This window comes from Poromitra crassiceps (assembly GCF_964638095.1).
Source record: "Poromitra crassiceps genome assembly, chromosome: 6".
NCBI classification, from domain to species: domain Eukaryota; kingdom Metazoa; phylum Chordata; class Actinopteri; order Beryciformes; family Melamphaidae; genus Poromitra; species Poromitra crassiceps.
Genome location: NC_139627.1, coordinates 24,618,673 through 24,639,597, shown reverse-complemented (window position 1 = coordinate 24,639,597; position 20,925 = coordinate 24,618,673). Strand labels below are relative to the sequence as shown.

General features: G+C 41.4%; 1 protein-coding gene across 1 annotated transcript in view; it reads right to left on the bottom strand.

Moving 5' to 3' along the window:
• rab3gap1 (RAB3 GTPase activating protein subunit 1) overlaps positions 1 to 20,925 on the bottom strand; it is a gene marked incomplete at its 5' end in the record, with an annotated part of 96,535 nt that overhangs the window by 2,423 nt on the left and 73,187 nt on the right. The window contains 4 exons of the mRNA XM_083638167.1: positions 5,713 to 5,815; positions 17,890 to 18,005; positions 18,644 to 18,747; positions 20,319 to 20,415. Of these exons, the coding sequence (XP_083494293.1) occupies positions 5,713 to 5,815; positions 17,890 to 18,005; positions 18,644 to 18,747; positions 20,319 to 20,415 (420 nt within the window). The remainder of the gene's footprint in view (positions 1 to 5,712; positions 5,816 to 17,889; positions 18,006 to 18,643; positions 18,748 to 20,318; positions 20,416 to 20,925) is intronic.

Sequence of the window (20,925 nt, the reverse complement as noted above, 5' to 3'; positions counted from 1 at the left end):
TCACATACAAAAACCTTTTGGCAAAATACCCAAAAGCAGTTTGCCAACATTTTCTCCCCCCTTATATGCATGAATAACACATTTGTTGAGACAAAATGTGATGATCAACAACAGTAGAAATCAATCCACAAGCTATTAATGCTAGGCTGTGAAAAATCCTACCTTATCTGTAAAGGGGAGACTTGTGGTACTCATTGGACCAATTTTCATTCAGATAAATTGAGCTGAGAGGTCAAGGAACCCCTTTGAAATAGTTTTCCCTTGCCCAAATTTAACCTACATTTGGAGCGTTTTTTTAGCCCATTTCCCGACAAGCTAGCATATTATACTTGGCACCAATGGATGCCTTAGGTCTTCTAGTTTTTTCTGAAAACAGAATGTCCACTGTAGCCTCAAAAGCACTTACAGAAATTAGGCAAGCTGAATACAAATGAACAAATGGAATCTCTCATGGATCTCATCTAAAAGGAAAGGAAGCTGAGGTGGAAGAACATTTAATGGATTTGAGTGATTTGCTTCTATATGATTCCAGGATCAATGGTTACATGTGAGGGGGGTCCATTTGCAAATACTGATATTATATATATATATATATATATATATATATATATATATATATATATATATATATAATATCTGTCAATCATCAATCATGAGAGAGCGGTTGGTAGGTTTAACAAGATACTTTATTTATCAAATGGCATACATGGCAAGTACTTTAGCGTATGACTCCATTGTAAGAAGGCGCTCCTCTTAAGGCGAGAGGAGGGCTTCTGTATGAGCTAGGATAGAGAATCCCCCCCTGAGGGGGATTCTTCATTATTCAGGAGTCAAGACTCGTTGGTGGTGGACTGGGGAGGTGGGTGGGGTGAAACAACAGCTTTTGAGTATGCTCTGGGGGGGAACGGGCACCCTTGATGCCAACTGCTGCTAGGATCCGCCAGATGTGGGGGGTGATGTGGAACCCTTGCTATATGTATATATGTACTAGGACGAACTGGTGACGACTGACATCATGAATGATGTCATACTGGACGGGATCAACTGACGTCATGACTGACGTCACGCTTGGGCTTGACTGACATCACAGGCTGATCAGGTAACGTGAATATGGCGGCCTTCCTGATTGAAATTTGGTTGAAACCTCACATATATATCAATTTGCAAATATAAAAAAAAGAAATTATATATATATATACAGTATATATATATATATATATATATATATATATATATATATATATATATATATATATAGTGATTGTCTTTCTGTATTGTTTTTGTTGGTTAACTATTGATGTGACGCTGCACGCTGATGGCGCGCTGCATTCTTACACTAAGTCAAATTCCTCATGTGTAATCTCATTACTTACTGTGGCAATAAAAGTTAATCTGAATAAAAAGAAAAATCTATATTATTATAAATAACGATTAAAACATTTTCACCTATTTATTTTCACATAAATCACCTAAATAATGATGTTTGTGTGCAATCCAGGGAGTATCAAACAGGTGTTTGTGGTGTGGTGGGGGCATATTAACCTGGAGGGATGCGATGACACAACAAAGCTAGGCTGGTGCTAAGAACTAGAACTAAGAGCGATAAAACGGAGCCCAGCAGCTATCTCTAACTGCAACACTGAGGCAGCAGACTAAAAGTACAATACAATACATCATATTATTTAGCTGTACAAACCTCCACGTCAACCAGAATACCCTGGTTTCAAACCATGCCACATCGGAGAAACATGAGATCAAATGAACATACAACAGAAGACAGATGATTAGGTTAAGAGGTTTGTGGCTGGCTGGAACAAGGTGTGTCCGTGCAGTGAGTGGGGTTGGGCTTTAGACTGGTCTATGGTAGCCTGGGTAAACCCAGCCTTCAACGTGACGTCACAGGCTATGCCTGTAGCGTAAGTTTCTTTGTGACTGATAGCACATAGAGGTCACGTGGACGCTGGGTTTACCCAGGCTAGGTCTATGGAGGGTATAAAGTTTAAACGTGTCAAACTCATTTTGGTTTTCGTCTCAAGTGGGCCAGACAAAGAAAATGTATGCATAATAATAACCTATAAATAACAGCTCAAAATTTTAGTGTAAAGATTAGGCCTACAGGTATACATTAAGAACTCGGTTTCACATAGGGTTATCTCAGCTACCATAGGCCTATCATATCAAATCTACTGTCTGTAAAGTTTAAACTGTGTATTCCAATTGACAGCAACTGTGCAATTCTTCTCTATATTCAAGGGTAATAAAAATAGTTGACCATTTAGTGATGAATACAGAAAACATGCTACTTAACTTGCTCCTGAAACCTGGTAGTACATCTTAGCCTTCACAAGTGGATCAATTTTAGCTTTCAAATCCTGAGCTTGAAAAATTGGATTGACAGACTTCTCAGTGCAATTTTCACACTTTGAAAAGTCATCCTGTGTGCTGGATTGCACACTTTGGCGGGGCGGTTCTGGCCCCCGGGCCGTATGTTTGACATCCCTGGTTTAAACTGTCCTACAGTGAGTGGTGATGCCTCAGTAATCTTTTCTTCTGTTCTCTTACAGTAGGAGGGGGAGAGACATCTTGGTGCGTTGTCAGAGCATTACAGACTGATTACTATATTCACGTGTCTCATGCTTCAGCAACGCAGAAACCCTGAAGGAGGTGGGCGAGAAGGACTAAATATTATGGAAGTCTTACTCGACAGACATGACGTATTTTCAACACAATGGTGTCACGCACCTTGTTATGTTTCGGACAGACACCGTTTTCACTGAACTGAATGTCATTATTGATTGTCTGTAACTTTCTTGTCCTTGTTGAATTAGTTTAGCTTAGCTCATAGCAAATAGGGTATAGATGAAAGACGGGCATTGCCACCTGTATGATCCTTCAATGAAAGAATGCAAAGATGGCATTAAGGCATTAAGGATAGTCTGAATAGCAGTGTTTGACTGCAAACGTCGGTGGAAAAAGTCTACAGGACAAGTAGGCTACAGTATGTTTACTTTTATCGGTCAGATGGAAATGTTACAGTAGGCAAAAAAAGTTAAAAACACCCACCCACTCGATAGTCGAGAAGATTATTCTGTATCATGGAAGTTGGCTTGTGTCTTAACAGTCAAATGAACGTTCGCCGAAGCAAAAATGACAAACGTCGCACCCTACCATAAATCAGCCTTAATTGTGTGTTGTGTGTGTGTTTGTAAATGAGTTGTAGGTGAAGGACTAGGGGAGGACTGGGTCCGATGATAGAATACTTGCGTTTGTGCATGCATGTTTGCATATGTAACATGTGTGTGCACATCATGTGATTCTCTGTGTGGGTGGAAAGAGGGGTGGTGTTATTGACAGATTGTAGAGTATAGGGGGTGTATACATGGTAGTTGGGAGGAACTAGTTGCTAATGGTTACCTCATCACTGGTGAAGTCAGCCAGCTTGACATGGGTGATAGGCAAGCAGCGTTAGGAGAGAAACAAACACAAAAAGACAATAGAATGGAGAGAATGTCGAACCAAAAAAAAATACGGCACAAATCCGTGATTAAGAAGTGGGCTTGCAGAACGGTTCAACTTCAAACATAAGCACTCGCAGGCACTTGTGCCAAAGAGCAAGTGACAGTTTCAGAGTGGAAATCACACAGAGTTTAACTAGCCCTCAGCTGTCTACTCAGGTCAGAGGAGACTTGTCTCTGCCCCCGTCTCTTCGCTCGGTCTGGAGCTCGCCTCATTTGATGCGTTGATTTCACCTGATTTCCATATGCTTGGGATAATTGCTATCTTGCTATTTAGAGCTTGGCAACACAGCCTATAATTTAACACTCAGACATCTTGTGGTCTATGAAAAAAAGGAGTGATAGAGGAGGATGAGGGAAAGGAGGAGGAGGGAGAGAGTGTGGCTCCAACTCTTCTCACCATTGTTCTAACGACAAGGAACTAAAAAAAGCACGGAAGGTGTTGAGCCAAGCATTCATCTTTTTATTTAACATTTTCACAAGTAATTCTGATGAGGAGGATCTGGAGTAGGAGCCAGGGAATGAAGCCGTGTTAATCAAGTTTAACACCTCTGAGTGTTACTGGGGAAATAAATAATAACTTCAGCACACTTCAGATGCACCAAATATCTGCCCCTGTATTCCACTGCATTAACACTTTGAATGCACGATGTGGAGGCGAAGAACCACCCGACGTGAAGAGGAGGTTTGCCTCCACGAAGTGCATTTAAAAAAACGTACACCTACAGTACTCATTGATTATCCCCCTTATACCATGGTTATTTGCCAACAATATAAAATTAGAACATTCGCAAATGTTTGGTGAAAGTTTTGCACTCTAAATCAAAAGTTTATGAAGCAAGAGCTTACCATTGTCATGGCAAGGAATGATTCTAGTCGCTCTTACAACCAAGCCGGTTAGGTGACACGATACTACTAGCTCAAAAATACATGTGAATTTCACGGCCGTAGTAGCTAAATGTGTGCATGTATTTTTTTATTTTTTTTAAGCAGATATCTTAGTTACAACAAGATTGAGTTAGCAAGGCAGTTTTGTGTTTACATGTGAGGTATTTATTCAGTTTGGGAAATCACAATCTCTAGTTGGCTGGCTAACAGGGCTACAGGCTGATACTATGTACAGTATGGTATAATCTGGTAGAGGATGACTTTAGAACGGTGATTAAACTTGAGCCGAACTACATGTACCGGTACATTAATAAGTGTGTGTTAAGGAGAACCACTGAAAAACAATGCTGAATTTTTTGAGTCGAGTTAAGTTGTGGACCAGTGATGTCATGACATGCACACAAGACATCACTGGTCCACAACTTAATCAACTCAATTCTCAATATCTGTCAAACTAAATGAATGAATGATGAATGAATAAAACTGTTTACACTTTTCGGATATGTGTGAGATCATGTGAAAAATAAATCAGCATTGTTTTTCGGTGAAGTTCTGTTTTAAACGGTTTTAACGCACACCTGCTGGCCAATCAGAAAAGAGTATTCACCCAGACCATGGTATAAGTTTGTTTAATCAACTTGGATAGGTGCATCCAGGTTTAAAACGGGGCAGGCGGTAACTGTTGAAGACAAGTTGATTTACATAATCAACAAGAAATGCAGGCAAGATGTCCTCTGGCGGCAGTTTTGTGTACGTTTGTTTTTGTCTTCTCAGATCTTGCTAAATGAAACACATACGCCGACATCTGTTTTGCTCCACTTCTGCTGATTGTAACAAAAATAAAGCAGAAAACAGCTTTGCTTGTGTTTTGTGAGCACAGCCTATTGACTTAAGTCACACTCGCTAAGAGGTTTTATGGTAGACTCAGCAATGTTATGCCTGAATGATGTTAGAAAGAATGTGCCCCAACCACATGACTTCTGGCAACACAAAACCAAGTCTACCTTAACTAATGAAAGCCCTTATTTCACTGTGGCCAAATGAAAACTGCTATTTGCATTTGACCATGTATGTTTTCAGTAACAATCCAGCTGCACTGTTCTTTCACAGGCCATGTCTGTGTGTCTGTAAATGTAAGTTCAACATGGTTTGTGTGTTTTTGGGTCTGTATACATGTAGATTCACAACCTGGTTGGTGTGTGTATCTGCAGTGTGTATGTGTGTGTGTGTGTGTGTGTGTGTGTGTGTGTGTGTGTGTGTGAGAGAGTGACTGCAGGTGTGTGTGGTGACAACGGCCGGAGGGACTTACCCTCTGAGAGCTGACAAACAGGCGGTGGATGATGCTGCCAGCCGGCCCCCGGCCAGCTCCCACCACTGCCACCTCTGGCTCCTCCAGCAAAGAGCTGACAAACCTGGAGGGAGAGGGAGAGAGAGACAGAGAGAGAGAGAGAGAGAGAGAGGGAGAGTTAAAAAACCTTCACTGTCACATTTGCACTCAATAGAAACTCATCCAACAAAACTCACACTGACAAAAAGGCAGAGCGAGAATTGAAGGTGTGTGTGTGTGGGGGGCTCTAATCCAATAGAGCAATTGCCTTACAATTTGGCCTTTTTCCCCCACTGCTTTTTTACAACAAAACTATTTTTCCAACATTTCTTTTTACAGTACACATGGTAGTAGTGTGCCAGGACTAGCATGATCAGTGGCAAAGCTGTGCAAGCAATTGCGTTTAACGCAAAATTGTTTTACAACAAAATAATTTGGTAAAATAATAATAATAATGAAAAATAAAAAATTACAGGTACTTTTTTTACAGTACGGCAGAGCTTTATGCATCTTTGTCGCTCTCTCCTGCTTCTCTCTTTCGCTCAGCGGTCAGTGTGTGTGTGTCGCCTGTAGCAGGCTATTTTTAGCACTGCTGCTAGCTTCACAACAGCACTCTCTCTTTCTCTCTTCACCCGACCACGTGTTCCGGCAGATAACGCCAAAGCCTATCTCTTTCCCATGTCTCTCTACTGTTATTGTGCATAATTAAATGTTCAATTAAAACATTGCTGTTTATAAAGTTAAAAGGTAACAACATCTGTCAGCTGACAGTTTTTAACATCGAATACCATGGAAACCACATGCACACAGAACAACGCACAGAACAACACACAGAAACCACATGCACACAAAACAACACAAAAAACTATTATCTATTATCTCTATTGTCTATTTTATGATAATTAAGGACAAGGGAGAAAAAAGTACTTTGTAAAAGTAAGTACCGGTAAGTAAAACTGTATTTGTATAGCACCCTTCTCAGCACGGATGCACAGAGTGCTTTAACAGTGGTTTAAAAGCAAATATAAAATACAGAAAATAGGACATAATAATAAAACACAACAAGCAGAATAACGGGGGGGAAATCGATTTATTTTCTCGTTATTTTTTGTTCTTGCTTAAACCGTATGTTTTATGGTCACTCACGATTCAGTAGGTCACAGGTTGGCTTGGTTCGAGCCTTAAAATACGTTATATTAGGATTTCTCGAAATGTCTATGGAGAAAATGAATGCGGAACTTACTTCTGGGGCAAATTACGTCACGAAAAGTCATGTGCCTGTTGAGCTCTATTGTTTCTTCTATGGCATCACCAGCGATTCACCAATCAGTGCCGAGGGGGAAGAACGATTGCCCAATCAGCGTCAATAAACAACTCAATAGGCAGGACTAAGCCATTGTCAAGTGCGCCCATAGGAAGTGCGGCGAGGAGTAACGTTAATAACAACAATGACTATGGCCGCCGGTTTTAAATTGAATAAAAGTACCAATTACTCTGAAATCCGAATGGTTTGTATATTTGTTTATTAAAAGGATCCCCATTAGCTGCCGCCTAGATGACAGCTAGTCTTCCTGTGGTCCAAGACAAAATATACATTACATGACACACAACAATTAAGATAAAAAACACAAAGTAAAAGAATAGAAGACAGGATAAAACAACAAATCTAAGCTAAGACAAACATTAGCATGGTCAGCTAGCTATCTAGCTGGCCAGTAACACAAATAATATTTGGTCAATACGACTATCTCTATACTATAGAAACACTGCTTGGAGGGCATTTATTCAAAGGGGAGATGTTTTTTTTTATGTTCTTCCAACTGGAGTAACTAAGTAAAATTCAGGTCTCTGGTGATTGGTTAGGGAAGATGGAATTCACCTGGGGGGTTCCCCTCATAGAAATGCATTAAACATAGTGCAACAGGATATTGATAGACTCATCCAAGAAAGAAGGCAGCTTAGGAAGCAGTGGAGGAAAGCAATAAGAAAGAGGATATCAATATCCTGTATAATAACACAGATATTTGGTTGAAAGTGCACAAAAAAATAAGGAGCTACAATATTTTTCTACAAAGACACATTTAAAATTGTGAATGCCCTACAGTATTTAGCAACAAGAAGCGTGGAAGCCAAGGGTGCCAGCAACAAAGCAGGAACTACTGTAGAAGACCACGATAAAGGAAAATTATAGGGAGCTAGAGCTGTCCCTAGATAATAATAACAATAATGATAATAATAATAAACCTTATTTGGCACAAATGAGATACCAATAACTTATCAGAAGCCCTTAAAAAAGATGGTTTTAAGATGTGATTTAAAACTAGACGCTCGTTTGAGCTCCTCAGGCAGGACATTCCAACACACCACAACAAATAGAGACAGTCGGCATGTGTGGGAACGCCCACAAAATGTTATACGGCTGGCGCGCGAGTGGGGTAAAACCGCCCATATAATCTCAATGGGCTGACTCACCAAAGGAAGGTGCTGCGACACTACACTACAGGTTTGGGGATTCTAGAGCAGAACACAAGACGTCTGTTCAGATGTGCGTTTACTGCAGTGGTCAAATCCCCGATCGTGTCTGCCTGGGCTGGGCTAGCAGCTAAATTCTAACTTTGCTGAATGGATAGAACGGGAGATTTACCCCACCCTGACCACGCCCCCAGCCAGGCTGAGCCAGCTATCCCAGCGTCTATGACGAGACATCGCCTCAACCTATACCCTCTGGTCACCAGCTGGGATCAAGGAAGACCAGAAATGCTTTACCTGTAGAGCTCAGACTACAACCTGGCTCAAAAGAAGCGAAAAGATCAGTAATGTAGCTAAGGGCCACATCACGTACAACATTTAAAGTAGGGATGTCCCAACATAAATCCACCATTTATGTTGGACATCACAGTCGGTTAGTCCAACTTTGAAAAATGACCATTAAACCTGGAGAGCAACTTGAAATAAATGCCTCCGATACAAATTAATTTGACTTGTGGAAAGCCAACCAGGTACAGTAGGACTCCCAGGCTCACAGCACTAATGCAGCGGTGCCTCTCCACTCCCAGACCTCTGTCCCATCTCTGTCGCTGCTGAAAAAGCGGGGTGTATGTGGCAGTGTTGCCCCTTTTTGAAATGTGTCTTTTCCCTCCACAGTCCTTTGTCCAAATGTTAAGTGAGGCGCTACCAAAACTCCCAAGCAGCGGAACATGCCGATACGCTCGTCGTACAAGTGTCACAGAGACATTTCCAAGACATGTACCAAAGCAGAAGTCTTGCTGCTAATAAATAACTCTTTTTATCCCAATTCTGTGCCAGTGATATTTTTTAGCAAATGCCAAGATGGCGGCCGTGCCTTCTTCTCGGTTAGCTTCCGACCAGAGGGGCGCTGTGGAGCACTATGATGGCTGGGCCAACAGCACAAAACACAGAAGGATTGGTATATTAAAGTTATTTATTAGCAGCATCAAGCTTTCAAACCCCAGTGGATCTAATGAATGAAGACTTGTGCTTAGGGAAGTGTCTGTGAAAAATCGATCCCCGCCCGTTATTTTTTGTTCTCGCTTAAACAGAGTGTTTTATGGTAACTCAAAATTCTCTGGAACATTTGCCGGCTTGGTTCGAGGCTTAAAACTCGTTATTTGGATTTATCGAAATGTCTATGAGATCGAAATGTCTAGAAATGTCTATGGAGAAAATGGAACTTACTTCCGGGGCAAATTACATCACGAAAAGTCACGTGCCTGTTGAGCTCTACATATATATATATATATATATATATATATATATACTGTATATATATATACAGTATATACAGTATATTTTATTATTTCACTTGGAGTTTACAAACATTATTCTAGTCAGAGTCCTTATCACAGTATGACACCTGCACAATAGGATTGTCAAAGGGAACAGAAGCATGGTCTTGGACCTGAGCAGCTCATCATTGTTCCTCACCACAGGACCCTCATACACTCAAAGGGCACAGTCAATCACCACAGGACCCTCGTACACTCAAAGGACACGCTCAATCACCACAGCATGGCCCGGTGCCTAAGGGTATGTAATCATGCTTTTATGAAAAGCTGGAATAAAAGGTACAGCTGCGTTTTTGAGCAGTTAGAAACTAAGGGGCACTTTACACGCCTCCCTTAGTGCCTCCCTTTTAGACGGCGACGGCGAATTCGCGCTTAGGAAACGAGACATTTTGGAACCACCCTCCAGAGTGAAATTGTTAAAGACGCTTCCCGCTGAGCGGGGCTGAGCGCTCCATGTAATCGCTTTGGAACGGCACATTTCAGAAACTCTGATGTGCCTGCACACGCGACACACGCGATTACGCCATAGCCGTGCGCGAGTTGGCAACCAAATAAAACGTCAGTATGAATGAAGTTTGGCAACATTCAGAATTAAGCTACACTGCGGCCAACTTCAGTTACATGTTCAGAACGTTACTGCTGCGAGGAGCCGATGGCTGTACCCGGTCTGCATTTAACGTTAGTTACAAAAGCACGTCGACAGTGTTTTCTCACTGCCAGTAGCCTACAGTTAACTAGCCTACAGTAGGGTTTGACAAATCACAGTCAGCGCTCCCGGTCATCGCTGCTCGTTAAAGATTTCCAATAGGCGTTATTCTGATAAACTGGTCACATGTTACATTCTCACCCGACAAATATTAAAACTTTAAAACAGTTTGGGGTTTTGTTTAGCTTGAAAAAAGCTTTTTGGCAAGTCTAAATGACTGCGGAAGGCGGACTCTACTTCCGTGTTTAAAAACCGGAAAGACGATTACGAAATTACGTCATGCAGCAGCGTCCTTGTATGGGCAAAGAATAAGGTGATCACACTGCCACCTACAGTGTGGCCAACAGTGTTTTAAAAATTCAACAGCGCTCATGTAAACAGGGAGAAGGTGTGAAGGAAAAGGTGTGAAAGAAACGCTATTGTGTCATTTCTTTCAGAAACTGTCCTCGTGTAAAGGGCCCCTAAGTTAGAAAAACTTGATTTTACAGTTGTAGCCTTTTAAATGGAATGCAGTAATCGCAAATTTTCCGGATTACCGTATCGCTGTGGCCATAACCGGAATGTTGATTAATATACAATTAATGATGTATCCCTAACTGAATCTATAGGCCCTTTTCACATCATCATGGAGACAGCTACTGCATTAAGAAACAGGTGCATTAGAACTTCCTGTTGTCAGTAAATCGCTCCACAACCTTCTCAAAATTAACATTGGTGAAAAACAAAGAGTATTTTTGTTGACTCATGAAGCTAAACTAAACCTTATGCATATAAAATGTTATGCATATAAAAAGAAAGATACAGTACGAAAACTATCTGTATCTTTAATTTATTTTGAGTAGCAGATTTTATTTTGCTAATGTAAAGACTCGTAAAGACCTGAAACATGATGCTGCTCAAATAAGCCTTGGTAAGAAAAACACTTGCATCAACTCGCAGCGAAACAGAAGCAGTCTAGTCTGTCTAATGGTGTTTTCAGTGAAGACAGAATAATCGGAAGGCAGAACTGCCAATCGTGGAAGTAGGGTAGGGTAACCATGGAGACTGCATTTTTGGTCTAATGTATTTAGCATTTTTCGACAGATTGATTCATACATACCATCAGTAGACATACATTCACACAACACACTAAGCAGCATTAAATACTTGCACATAAAAGTACTCTGACACTCAGTGTATAGTGAAGGGTCTGGGGTATAGGAGCTTAGTACAGTATGCAGCAACCAAGAGCCTGTCCAGGGAGTGAAACACAGACACACAGTGACAGAAGGGGGGATCTAATGTGAAAATATCAATCTGTAACTGATGTATCGTACAGCTTTGGCAACATAGTACCAACTTTTGATGTCCTTATGTCACTTACAATAACCCCACCCGCCGCCCCCAAAAAACATACACAATATAAAATACAACCTCCCCATATCTCAAAGCCCACACATGCTGCCAAGAACTCCTCCAGCAGGCCCACACACCCGCATACAACTGCAGCCCAACACTGCTATAACAGCTTAGGAAAAAGGGAGGGAGGGAGAGAGAGACAGAGAGAGAGAGATGGGGAGTGGAAGGGGGGAGGCAGAGAGGGATAGAAGGGGAGAAAGAATGAAGGATGGAGAGAATGACAGGCAGAACGAGAGAGAACAAGAGAAACAAGAAAAAAGGCAAGAGAAAAGTAGATGGAAAGAGAGAGAGAGAGACAGAAAGATACCCCGCCTTTCCCCCCTCCCCAATTGTAGTTGGCCTTCCCTCTGCTGTCGCAGTTGTTGCTCCACCCCCCTGCTGATCTGTGGAGAGCTGTAGACTAGTACATGCTGCCAGAAAGAGACTTGTGAAACTTTTGAAACATCTTGCCTGAAAGACACGCGCACAGCAGTCAAAGTGTGCTCAGAAAAACCTTACCTTACCTATCACACACAGGACGAGAAGCACCGTGTCGTAGATAGGACAAGGCGCAGGTACAGTATGTACCACATGCGCCTCACAGGGAGCTCCAGCAGATGTGTGTGTGTCTAATGTGTGTATATATATATATAGTGTGTATATGTAAGTCTTCAAATTACCTTCAAATGATAAATTATAAAGTGCAAAGACCTTTAAAGCATATATACATATATATATATATATATATATATATATATATATATATATATATATATACAGTATATATATATATGGACCCCACTATTTGTCACTTTAAAGGTCTTTGCACTTTATAATTTAAAGATTGCCTTTCTGTCCACTCCATATTTTGCTATTGCTGTAATCACTGCGCTCTACGCTGCACAAAGATAAATTCCTCGTTTGTAATATTATTACTCACTAATCTTGAATTTATAAGTCTGAATATGTACCTAGCTCATTGATTAAACGTTCATCATCCATCCTTCAATGTTGCTTCTTTTTTAGGGCCATTCATAAAGTGAATGAATTGATATACTGGATAGCCCTTTATTTGATTTACTAGGCTATGTTTTTTAAATGGAAAAGAAAGTTATTGAAATATTACTACTGTATTAGTTATTAAACTGTTCCGTCCGTTCATGGCAGAATTGTGGGATCAGATACGCAGTCATTTCCTTCAATGCCGCTGCTTCACTGGCTGCACATACAGCCGGATCAGAGCCAGAGGCATGGCTCCTATTTTTGCCAGACTAGGCAGCTGTCGGTTGCATATTTTGAGCCATAGAAATGTATAAATTATATGTTTTAAATATTTTTTTTAAACAGATGGTCGGACATGGTGATATGACAAAACAAACGGTATCTGACAAAATCTATCTAAATGAATGAGACATTAACAACCTATTGCATATACTGAATATTATGGTTATTTGTGCTGTGGTGCAGTAAAATCTTAGGTAGTGCACCTTTAATTAATTTTAAGTACTTCAAAATGACAGGAAATTTATTTCAAACTAATTCAAAGTGAAGTAGTTTTAGAAGAAAATAGTCTTCAAAATCTGCCTTGTGTCTAAAGGTGTGTGTTTGTGTTCATGCCAATTCACTGGGGCGGGGTGGCAGAGGCAGCCGTCCTGCATTTTCAAAATTCACACATGTGGTCGCAGCTAAGTTAAGTTAAGTTATCCTTTATTTATCCTCTGCATTTGACCCATCCTCTACTAGGAACCTTCCTAGAACTAGGAGCAGTGGGCAGCTGCAGTGCAGCGCCCGGGGACAAACTCAGTTTGAAAGTCATCTTAACTACCGGTAGGTAAAATTGTGAATTCACGCTTGTTTGAAGTAATCTTAACTAGGTAAGATTGTGAATTCACGCTTGTTTGAAAGTCATCTTAACTAGGTAAGATTGTGAATTCACGCTTGTTTGAAAGTCATCTTAACGAGGTAGGATTGTGAAATCACGCTTGTTTGAAAGTCATCCTAACTAGGTAAGATTGTGAATTCACGCTTGTTTGAAAGTCATCTTAACTAGGTAAGATTGTGAAGTCACGCTTGTTTGAAAGTCATCTTAACTCATTGAGTGCCAATGACGTCTAAAGACGTCAATTCAAATAGTAACGTAGAGTGCCAATGACGTCTAAAGACGTCAATTGCGTTTTTTGATGGTGGGACGTGGATCAAAGCCTGATGCATCTCCTCTAAAAGTATGGGGCTATTTTACGGACCCATTAGGTGGCGACAGTGCTCTCCGGATTAGAGAAAGATGAGAAAAAAGAGTAGAAGAAGCCGTGTGGGGAAACGGAAATGCTGTAACGTTAGCTGTGCCTGTGAACAGCAGCCAATCTGCTGCCACAATTGAGCCCCTCCGTCTCCGCTGCGATAGCCCATCCACATGATTAGTTGCCAGAAAAGGAGCACGACACCAGCGTCTTTCTGAAAAGCCAAATCATTCTCAGCTGGAAGCGCTGGGAGCCAGCGAACAAAAACGGCGGAACGATGTGAAAATATAGCGCACTTTGAAACGTGCAGAGCAAACGTGCAGCCGAGAGCCACCAGAGACACTCCCACGGAGGGGTTTGCAGTTGAGGGGGGTGGGGCACGCAGGGCACCATACAACACGTACCGACCCAGACAGCAGGCTCGATGGACAGATTGGCAAAACACAAGCTAGAATATCTGATGCCCACCAGCAGTAAATCAAGACCAGCAAGAAGGCCAGCGCTGCTGGTTGCAGCTAAAAAATATTATTTTGCCATCAAAATTCCTTTGTTTTCGCTCTTTTATTGAAGGAAGTTATTTTTGAGGTGTCACTACATCAGAAAATATTAGCTTCAGAGTCAGTGATGTGCTTGAAATGCTTCATTTCACAAAAGGCTCATTATCTCAGCTTCTAATTTGAAACGTCTGTTTTTGCTGAAATCAACCTATCTTCTCCGGCTGATAACTAAAGAACGGAAAATGATATCAATAAACTTTTTTTTGCTGATGATAGAAGAGAGTCTCATCGTTCTTTGGGCATGTTCGGTGTTTACATAGTAATATCACACAATATTCTGTGGGCCTCGAGAAATCACTGAAAACGCTCTGAAAGGGCTGGCACTGGGAGCATCCGTTTTCCAAAAGTGGCTGGCACTCAATGAGTTAACGAGGTAAGATTGTGAAATCACGCTTGTTTGAAAGTCATCTTAACTAGGTAAGATTGTGAATTCACGCTTGTTTGAAAGTCATCTTAACAAGGTAAGATTGTGAATTCACGCTTGTTTGAAAGTCATCTTAACAAGGTAAGATTGTGAATTCACGCTTGTTTGAAAGTCATCTTAACTAGGTAAGATTGTGAATTCACGCTTGTTTGAAAGTCATCTTAACTAGGTAAGATTGTGAATTCACGCTTGTTTGAAAGTCATCTTAACTAGGTAAGATTGTGAATTCACGCTTGTTTGAAAGTCATCTTAACTAGGTAAGATTGTGAATTCACGCTTGTTTGAAAGTCATCTTAACTAGGTAAGATTGTGAATTCACACTTGTTTGAAAGTCATCTTAACGAGGTAAGATTGCAGAGAATTTAAGAGTAGAAAACCCTGCACATCAGTCTCCAGTGACAGGACACGTTGGCTGGTGCTCCAGGGCCAGCCCTGGGTGGTGTCCTCTTAATGAGACCAGCCGTGTGTGTGTGTGTGTGTGTGTGTGTGTGTGTGTGTGTGTCCCCTTGCAGGTCTTGAACACTAAGGAACTCTCTCTCTCACTTTCTCCTGATAAAATCTTGCTGTCTGTTTACACATTAGGCTACTGTCCCATATTCCCGTATTGTGGGAAGTTGGATCTGTCCCGGTCCATCTGTTAAATTATAAACAGATTCCTTAAAACAAGCACACAGCAAGTTTTGTACCGTTAAATATATACTGGGGTGGCCCACAAAAATAAATTGGTTTCTATTGGTATTAAAGGACCTAGTGTCACGTGTTCTAATATGTATTGGCAGTCAACCCCATTAAGATGCATTTCTGGGTATAAGACCTTTGGCCCACACACAGAGTGCTCTCAAACTCTTAGTTATTGAAGGTTGACATGGCCTGAACGGGGGGAAGATAGCATTGTGTTGTTGTTGGGACTTTAATAAGAGTGTGCTGGCTACTGACAGAGGACGTAGGTGGCAGAGAGGGTACGATAACCCCCCCACCAAGGTCCATTCAAATGTTGTCTGTTTATCCAACATTTATTAGCACTTCCACAAAGCTCCCTTGGAGAGGAGCGCTGCTGATGAAATGAGAGTAGCCTGGTGATATTAATAAAGAGACAGGTTGGGAAGGTACACATGAGAGGAGGCAGATGAGCAATAGAGGAGGCGTAGAGAGGAGGCATGGATACAATATGTCTGCCACATGAAATTGCAGGGGAAATCTTAAACAAATTAAACCTACCGTCAAATTCTACCAAGTCAAATTGAGCTGAAAGTTCAACCTTTCATATGCTTGGCTTCATATTCAGTCGGTTTGAGCTGGGAAAAAGATCTATGAGCAGGGGCCAGTTGCATAAAAACTGACCCAGTCTTACAGCCTTAAATAGGACTTTGTTTCTCGAGGAAAGGTTAGGGTTATAGTTGGTCCACTACTTTTTGATTGTTGCAGATCTCTAATGGGCTGTTTCTGCCTCCAAACACTCTCGTTTTAAAGGAACACTCCGCCCATTTTCAACCAGCTTTGTATCATTAGAACATCAGTAGTATATCAGAAAACTGTAAACGGTTTTGAAGTCTGTCATTTAATTTGACAGTTATTGAGTGTTAAAGTGTGGACCAGTGACATCACTGGTCCACACTAACTCAAATTAATAACTCATTAACTCAAATCAACTCTCAATAACTGTCAAACTAGATGAATGATGAATAGTTTGACAGTTATTGAGAGTTTATTTGATTTAATGAGTTATTAATTTGAGTTAGTGTGGACCAGTGATGTCACTGGTCCACACTTTGTAACACTCAATAACTGTCAAATGAAATGACAGACTTCAAAACCGTTTACAGTTTTCTGATATACTACTGATGTTCTAATGATACAAAGCTGGTTGAAAATGGGCGGAGTGTTCCTTTAAGGCTCTTTCCAAAAAATACAAAGATTTTCATACAAGACGGCAAAGTGTATGCCTATAAAATAACTTCATATTAATTAGACCAGTGATTCCCAACTTTCTTCATATCAAGGACCCCTAATTTAGTCCGCAAATATTTTTATTGTTAGATTTGATTTGGTCCAGAATCCAATGACTATCTGTATTGTATGTTCATGTAGAGATCAACTATTATCAAAACAGTCATTCTTCTATGTACATCCACTAATTGTGTTAAGTAATGGCGAAGTTTAACAATTCATCCCTTTCCTGGGGACCCCCTGGAACCCCCTTAAAGGACCCCTGGTGGTTCCCGGACCCGACATTGAGAACCACTGGACTAGTCTAACCTGATAATATAAGACCAGTCTAACTAGTCGTAAGCCCCTTTTAGACATGCAGTGAACTCCTGAAGATATCCAGACATCACTCGCAGAACATGGACTGAGCGAGCGGGTGGGGGTACTGATGACCTTGGGCCTGTCGATGATGGATTATTTGTGTTATATTGTTAAATGGCACTTTTACAAATCATTAATGTCCACATGCAATTTAATTTCATGAACGGACGTAGTTACGAGGCTGGATTATTTGGAAGAGAGACAAATTGGTGAGGAAAACAAGTAAAAGTTGAAAGTTTGAATTGTGAAAATGCAACAAGAAGATGATAGTGTTGCATTAGGCTATTTATTCGAGAGATAACTTTTGTGGGGAGAAATAAATTGAAAACGGGACGGATATGATTGAGTGGCACTTGTAAAATCACCTTTTCCACCGTTTAACGTTAGTGCAACCACTATTTGACAGGCGACTTTTGGGCGATGTGTAAACAGGCGCTCACGTTTTGGCACATCGTTTTCTAAACCTATAGCTAGAATAAAATGCAACAAGAACATGATAGTGTTGCATTAGGTTATTTATTCGAGAGATAACTTTTGCGGGGAGAAATAAATTGAAAAATAGTCAGATATGACTTGAATGCCACTTGTAAAATCACCTTTTCCACCGTTTAACGTTAGTGCAACCACTATTTGACAGGCGACTTTTGGGCGATGTGTGAACAGGTGCTCACTTTTCCCCCCACTTATTGTAAAGGGGTCTACTTATTGTAAAGGGGTCTACTCTCAAATTGGGAGTGTCACTTACTTCTCTAGTTCTTCTGCATCCTCTCCCTTCTCGCCCTTGCCGACGCCAAACTTGGCCTTGAGCGAGCGAGCACGGGCAATGAGTGTTTCAACGGCCATCAGCTGGTTAATGACATCCTGCCATTGGAAGAAGTCAATACACACACGCACACACACGCACGCACACGCACACACACGCACACACACACACACACACACACACACACACACACACACACACACACACACACACACACACACACACACACACACACACACACACACACGTCAGGACAAGGGCCAATGACTTCACAATGCATCATCATTTCGATGATAACATTGAGGCTATGTATTCAGAGAATGTGCTACAGTACAATCAGTGAGCCACAGAGTTGTGTTGCTAGGGAACAGTTTGAAGCCAAGCTTATTTCCTGTCAGATATTGTATTAGCAAGCACTGCAACAGGTGGTAAGCTAGGGGCAATTTAGAATGTTTATGTTGTCAAGTTAACACGGTCTATAATGCAGGTGAAAATATTCTTGGAAAATGTCATCCTGTGCTAACAGTCCAATACAGCATGGCAGCAAATGTTTATTTTGGTCCACCAACCAACAGTGGCTTAGAAATTCAGAATTGACTAGTTAATTTAATTAGTAGCATGGAATAACAACACAAGTCAGCTACTTGCCAGTGTGGCTGACAGGAGATTACCAGACCCATAAAGAAAACTGACCAGCTATGGCTAGAGTTAATTTCAGGTCCTACTTGTCACTGACCTCTAGCTTCTTGTAGTCTGGGCTGGGGTGGTGCAGCACCTTGCTGGCATGAGAGGTAGCCTGCTGGATGGCCTTCTTTACCGATGGAATGTCTTCCACTGACTCTGTAACAGGAGATGGGAGAAAGAAAAACACGAGGAAAATTATAGAGATACAACAGCGAAAACAGTGATGCAGATAGAGCAGGGAATGAATGTCTTCCACTGACTGTAACAGGAGAGCGATACAGATAGAGCAGGTGAGTGAATGTCTTCCACTGACTGTAACAGGAGAGCGATACAGATAGAGCAGGTGAGTGAATGTCTTCCACTGACTGTAACAGGAGAGCGATACAGATAGAGCAGGTGAGTGAATGTCTTCCACTGACTGTAACAGGAGAGCGATACAGATAGAGCAGGTGAGTGAATATGTTCCACTGACTGTAACAGGAGAGCGATACAGATAGAGCAGGTGAGTGAATGTCTTCCACTGACTGTAACAGGAGAGCGATACAGATAGAGCAGGTGAGTGAATGTCTTCCACTGACTGTAACAGGAGAGCGATACAGATAGAGCAGGTGAGTGAATGTCTTCCACTGACTGTAACAGGAGAGCGATACAGATAGAGCAGGTGAGTGAATGTCTTCCACTGTCTGTAACAGGAGAGCGATACAGATAGAGCAGGTGAGTGAATGCCTTCCACTGACTGTAACAGGAGAGCGATACAGATAGAGCAGGTGAGTGAGTGAAGGAGGGAGAAAACAGAATAAAAGAGAGATCAAAGCAGAAAAATAAAGAGAGTTCAAATCAGGACTGTCTACTGAAATCAGTAAAGTCTCTTATGAGCAAATGTCTTATAGAAGCACTGATAGGGAGGACAAAAAAAAGGTAAGGTTCGGGTAATGGGGATTGACCACTCCTTGGGATTGGTAGCACAATAGTCCTATACATTATTTGGAATGTATCACTTGGACAACCTGACATACTACAGAGGTTCTCAAACTTTTTTGGCTTCAGTACCCCCTTTCCCTGATTTCTGAATCCAAGTACCTCCTTTACCTGATGACAACATTTTGCTTAGAAAACTGAAAGAGAACACTATAGCATGATGTAATGAATGAATGATAACCCACCTTCTGAAGAATATAACATTACAAAACAAGAAATGGAGTGAAAGTGTTGCAATTAGTGCCTCATGAGCAGATTTATTTTAACGTTTCATTTATTTTCATGATTTATTCTTCAATTTTTCCATTTTCCCCTTTCTCTCAAGTACCCCTGTACCTCCAAACACACCTCAGGGTACGCGTACCCCAGTTTGGGAACCAATATAAATTTAAGATAAATGTAAGTTATTATTATAATAATAATAATTATTCGTTTTTTGTGTTTGCTCTTGGTCTTTTGTAAAGGGCTTTTTGGTGTTTATTATTCATCTTTTTGTCTTAGTTGTTCAAATGCTGCTTTTCCCCGTGCCTGAGAGGGGACACCGTGTCCTGGGTCTGTATGGAGAAAGCCTCTGAGGCATGGAGATATGGCCACTGGTCTTCAGCTACACTTTCAACAATGGCACTTTGACAATATGTTCTGGATAAACTGAGAAGTAGCTGAACACACCAATGACTTTAGTAGGCTTTATCTATCTAGGAGCCACATCATGAAACTGCCCAACACGTGTCAGTGGGGTTGGCACTCACCCTCCTCTTTCAGCTTGAGAATAGCAGCGTGGAGGATGCAGGGCAGGAGATGGTGCGTCAGGTCCGCCGGTTTCTGCACCACTAAATAGTGCAGAACCTGAGGAGAGACATCACAACCAAAGTTTAGCTTTCCCCTTCCTCTTGCTTCTGCCCGCTCCCTCCTCTCTCTTACACCTATTGTGATTGCAGAGGCTGTCATGAAGCCCAGTATGGTACTTGACATTTCAAAAAGCATTGTTCCTTTGAGCAAGTGGCTCATTCCCGTGCGCTTTTCTTTTTTTTTAGTCATGAGTGCGCTGCAGCAGCATAAACGCAATTGTAGCCAAGCAGAGGCTGTGCTGTATTTTAATGTGCCCCCTTTTTTTTATAGGAAAAAGGAGAGTCAAGGGTCATTTGTTACTGTTAGAGGGGGTTAGGGGGTGTGGAGGTGGGTGATGATTTCGGAGGGGCACCTGATCTGATTCCACTGTCCCTTAATAACAGCACAAAGCCTTGAGGCCCTTCTGTTCAGAGAACTAGGGAGGAAAAAAAAAAAAAATACAAATTCAGGCTGTACACTAGGAAACAGAAGCCTCTTGTTGCCAGGTGACCTCGCTACGACGACGAT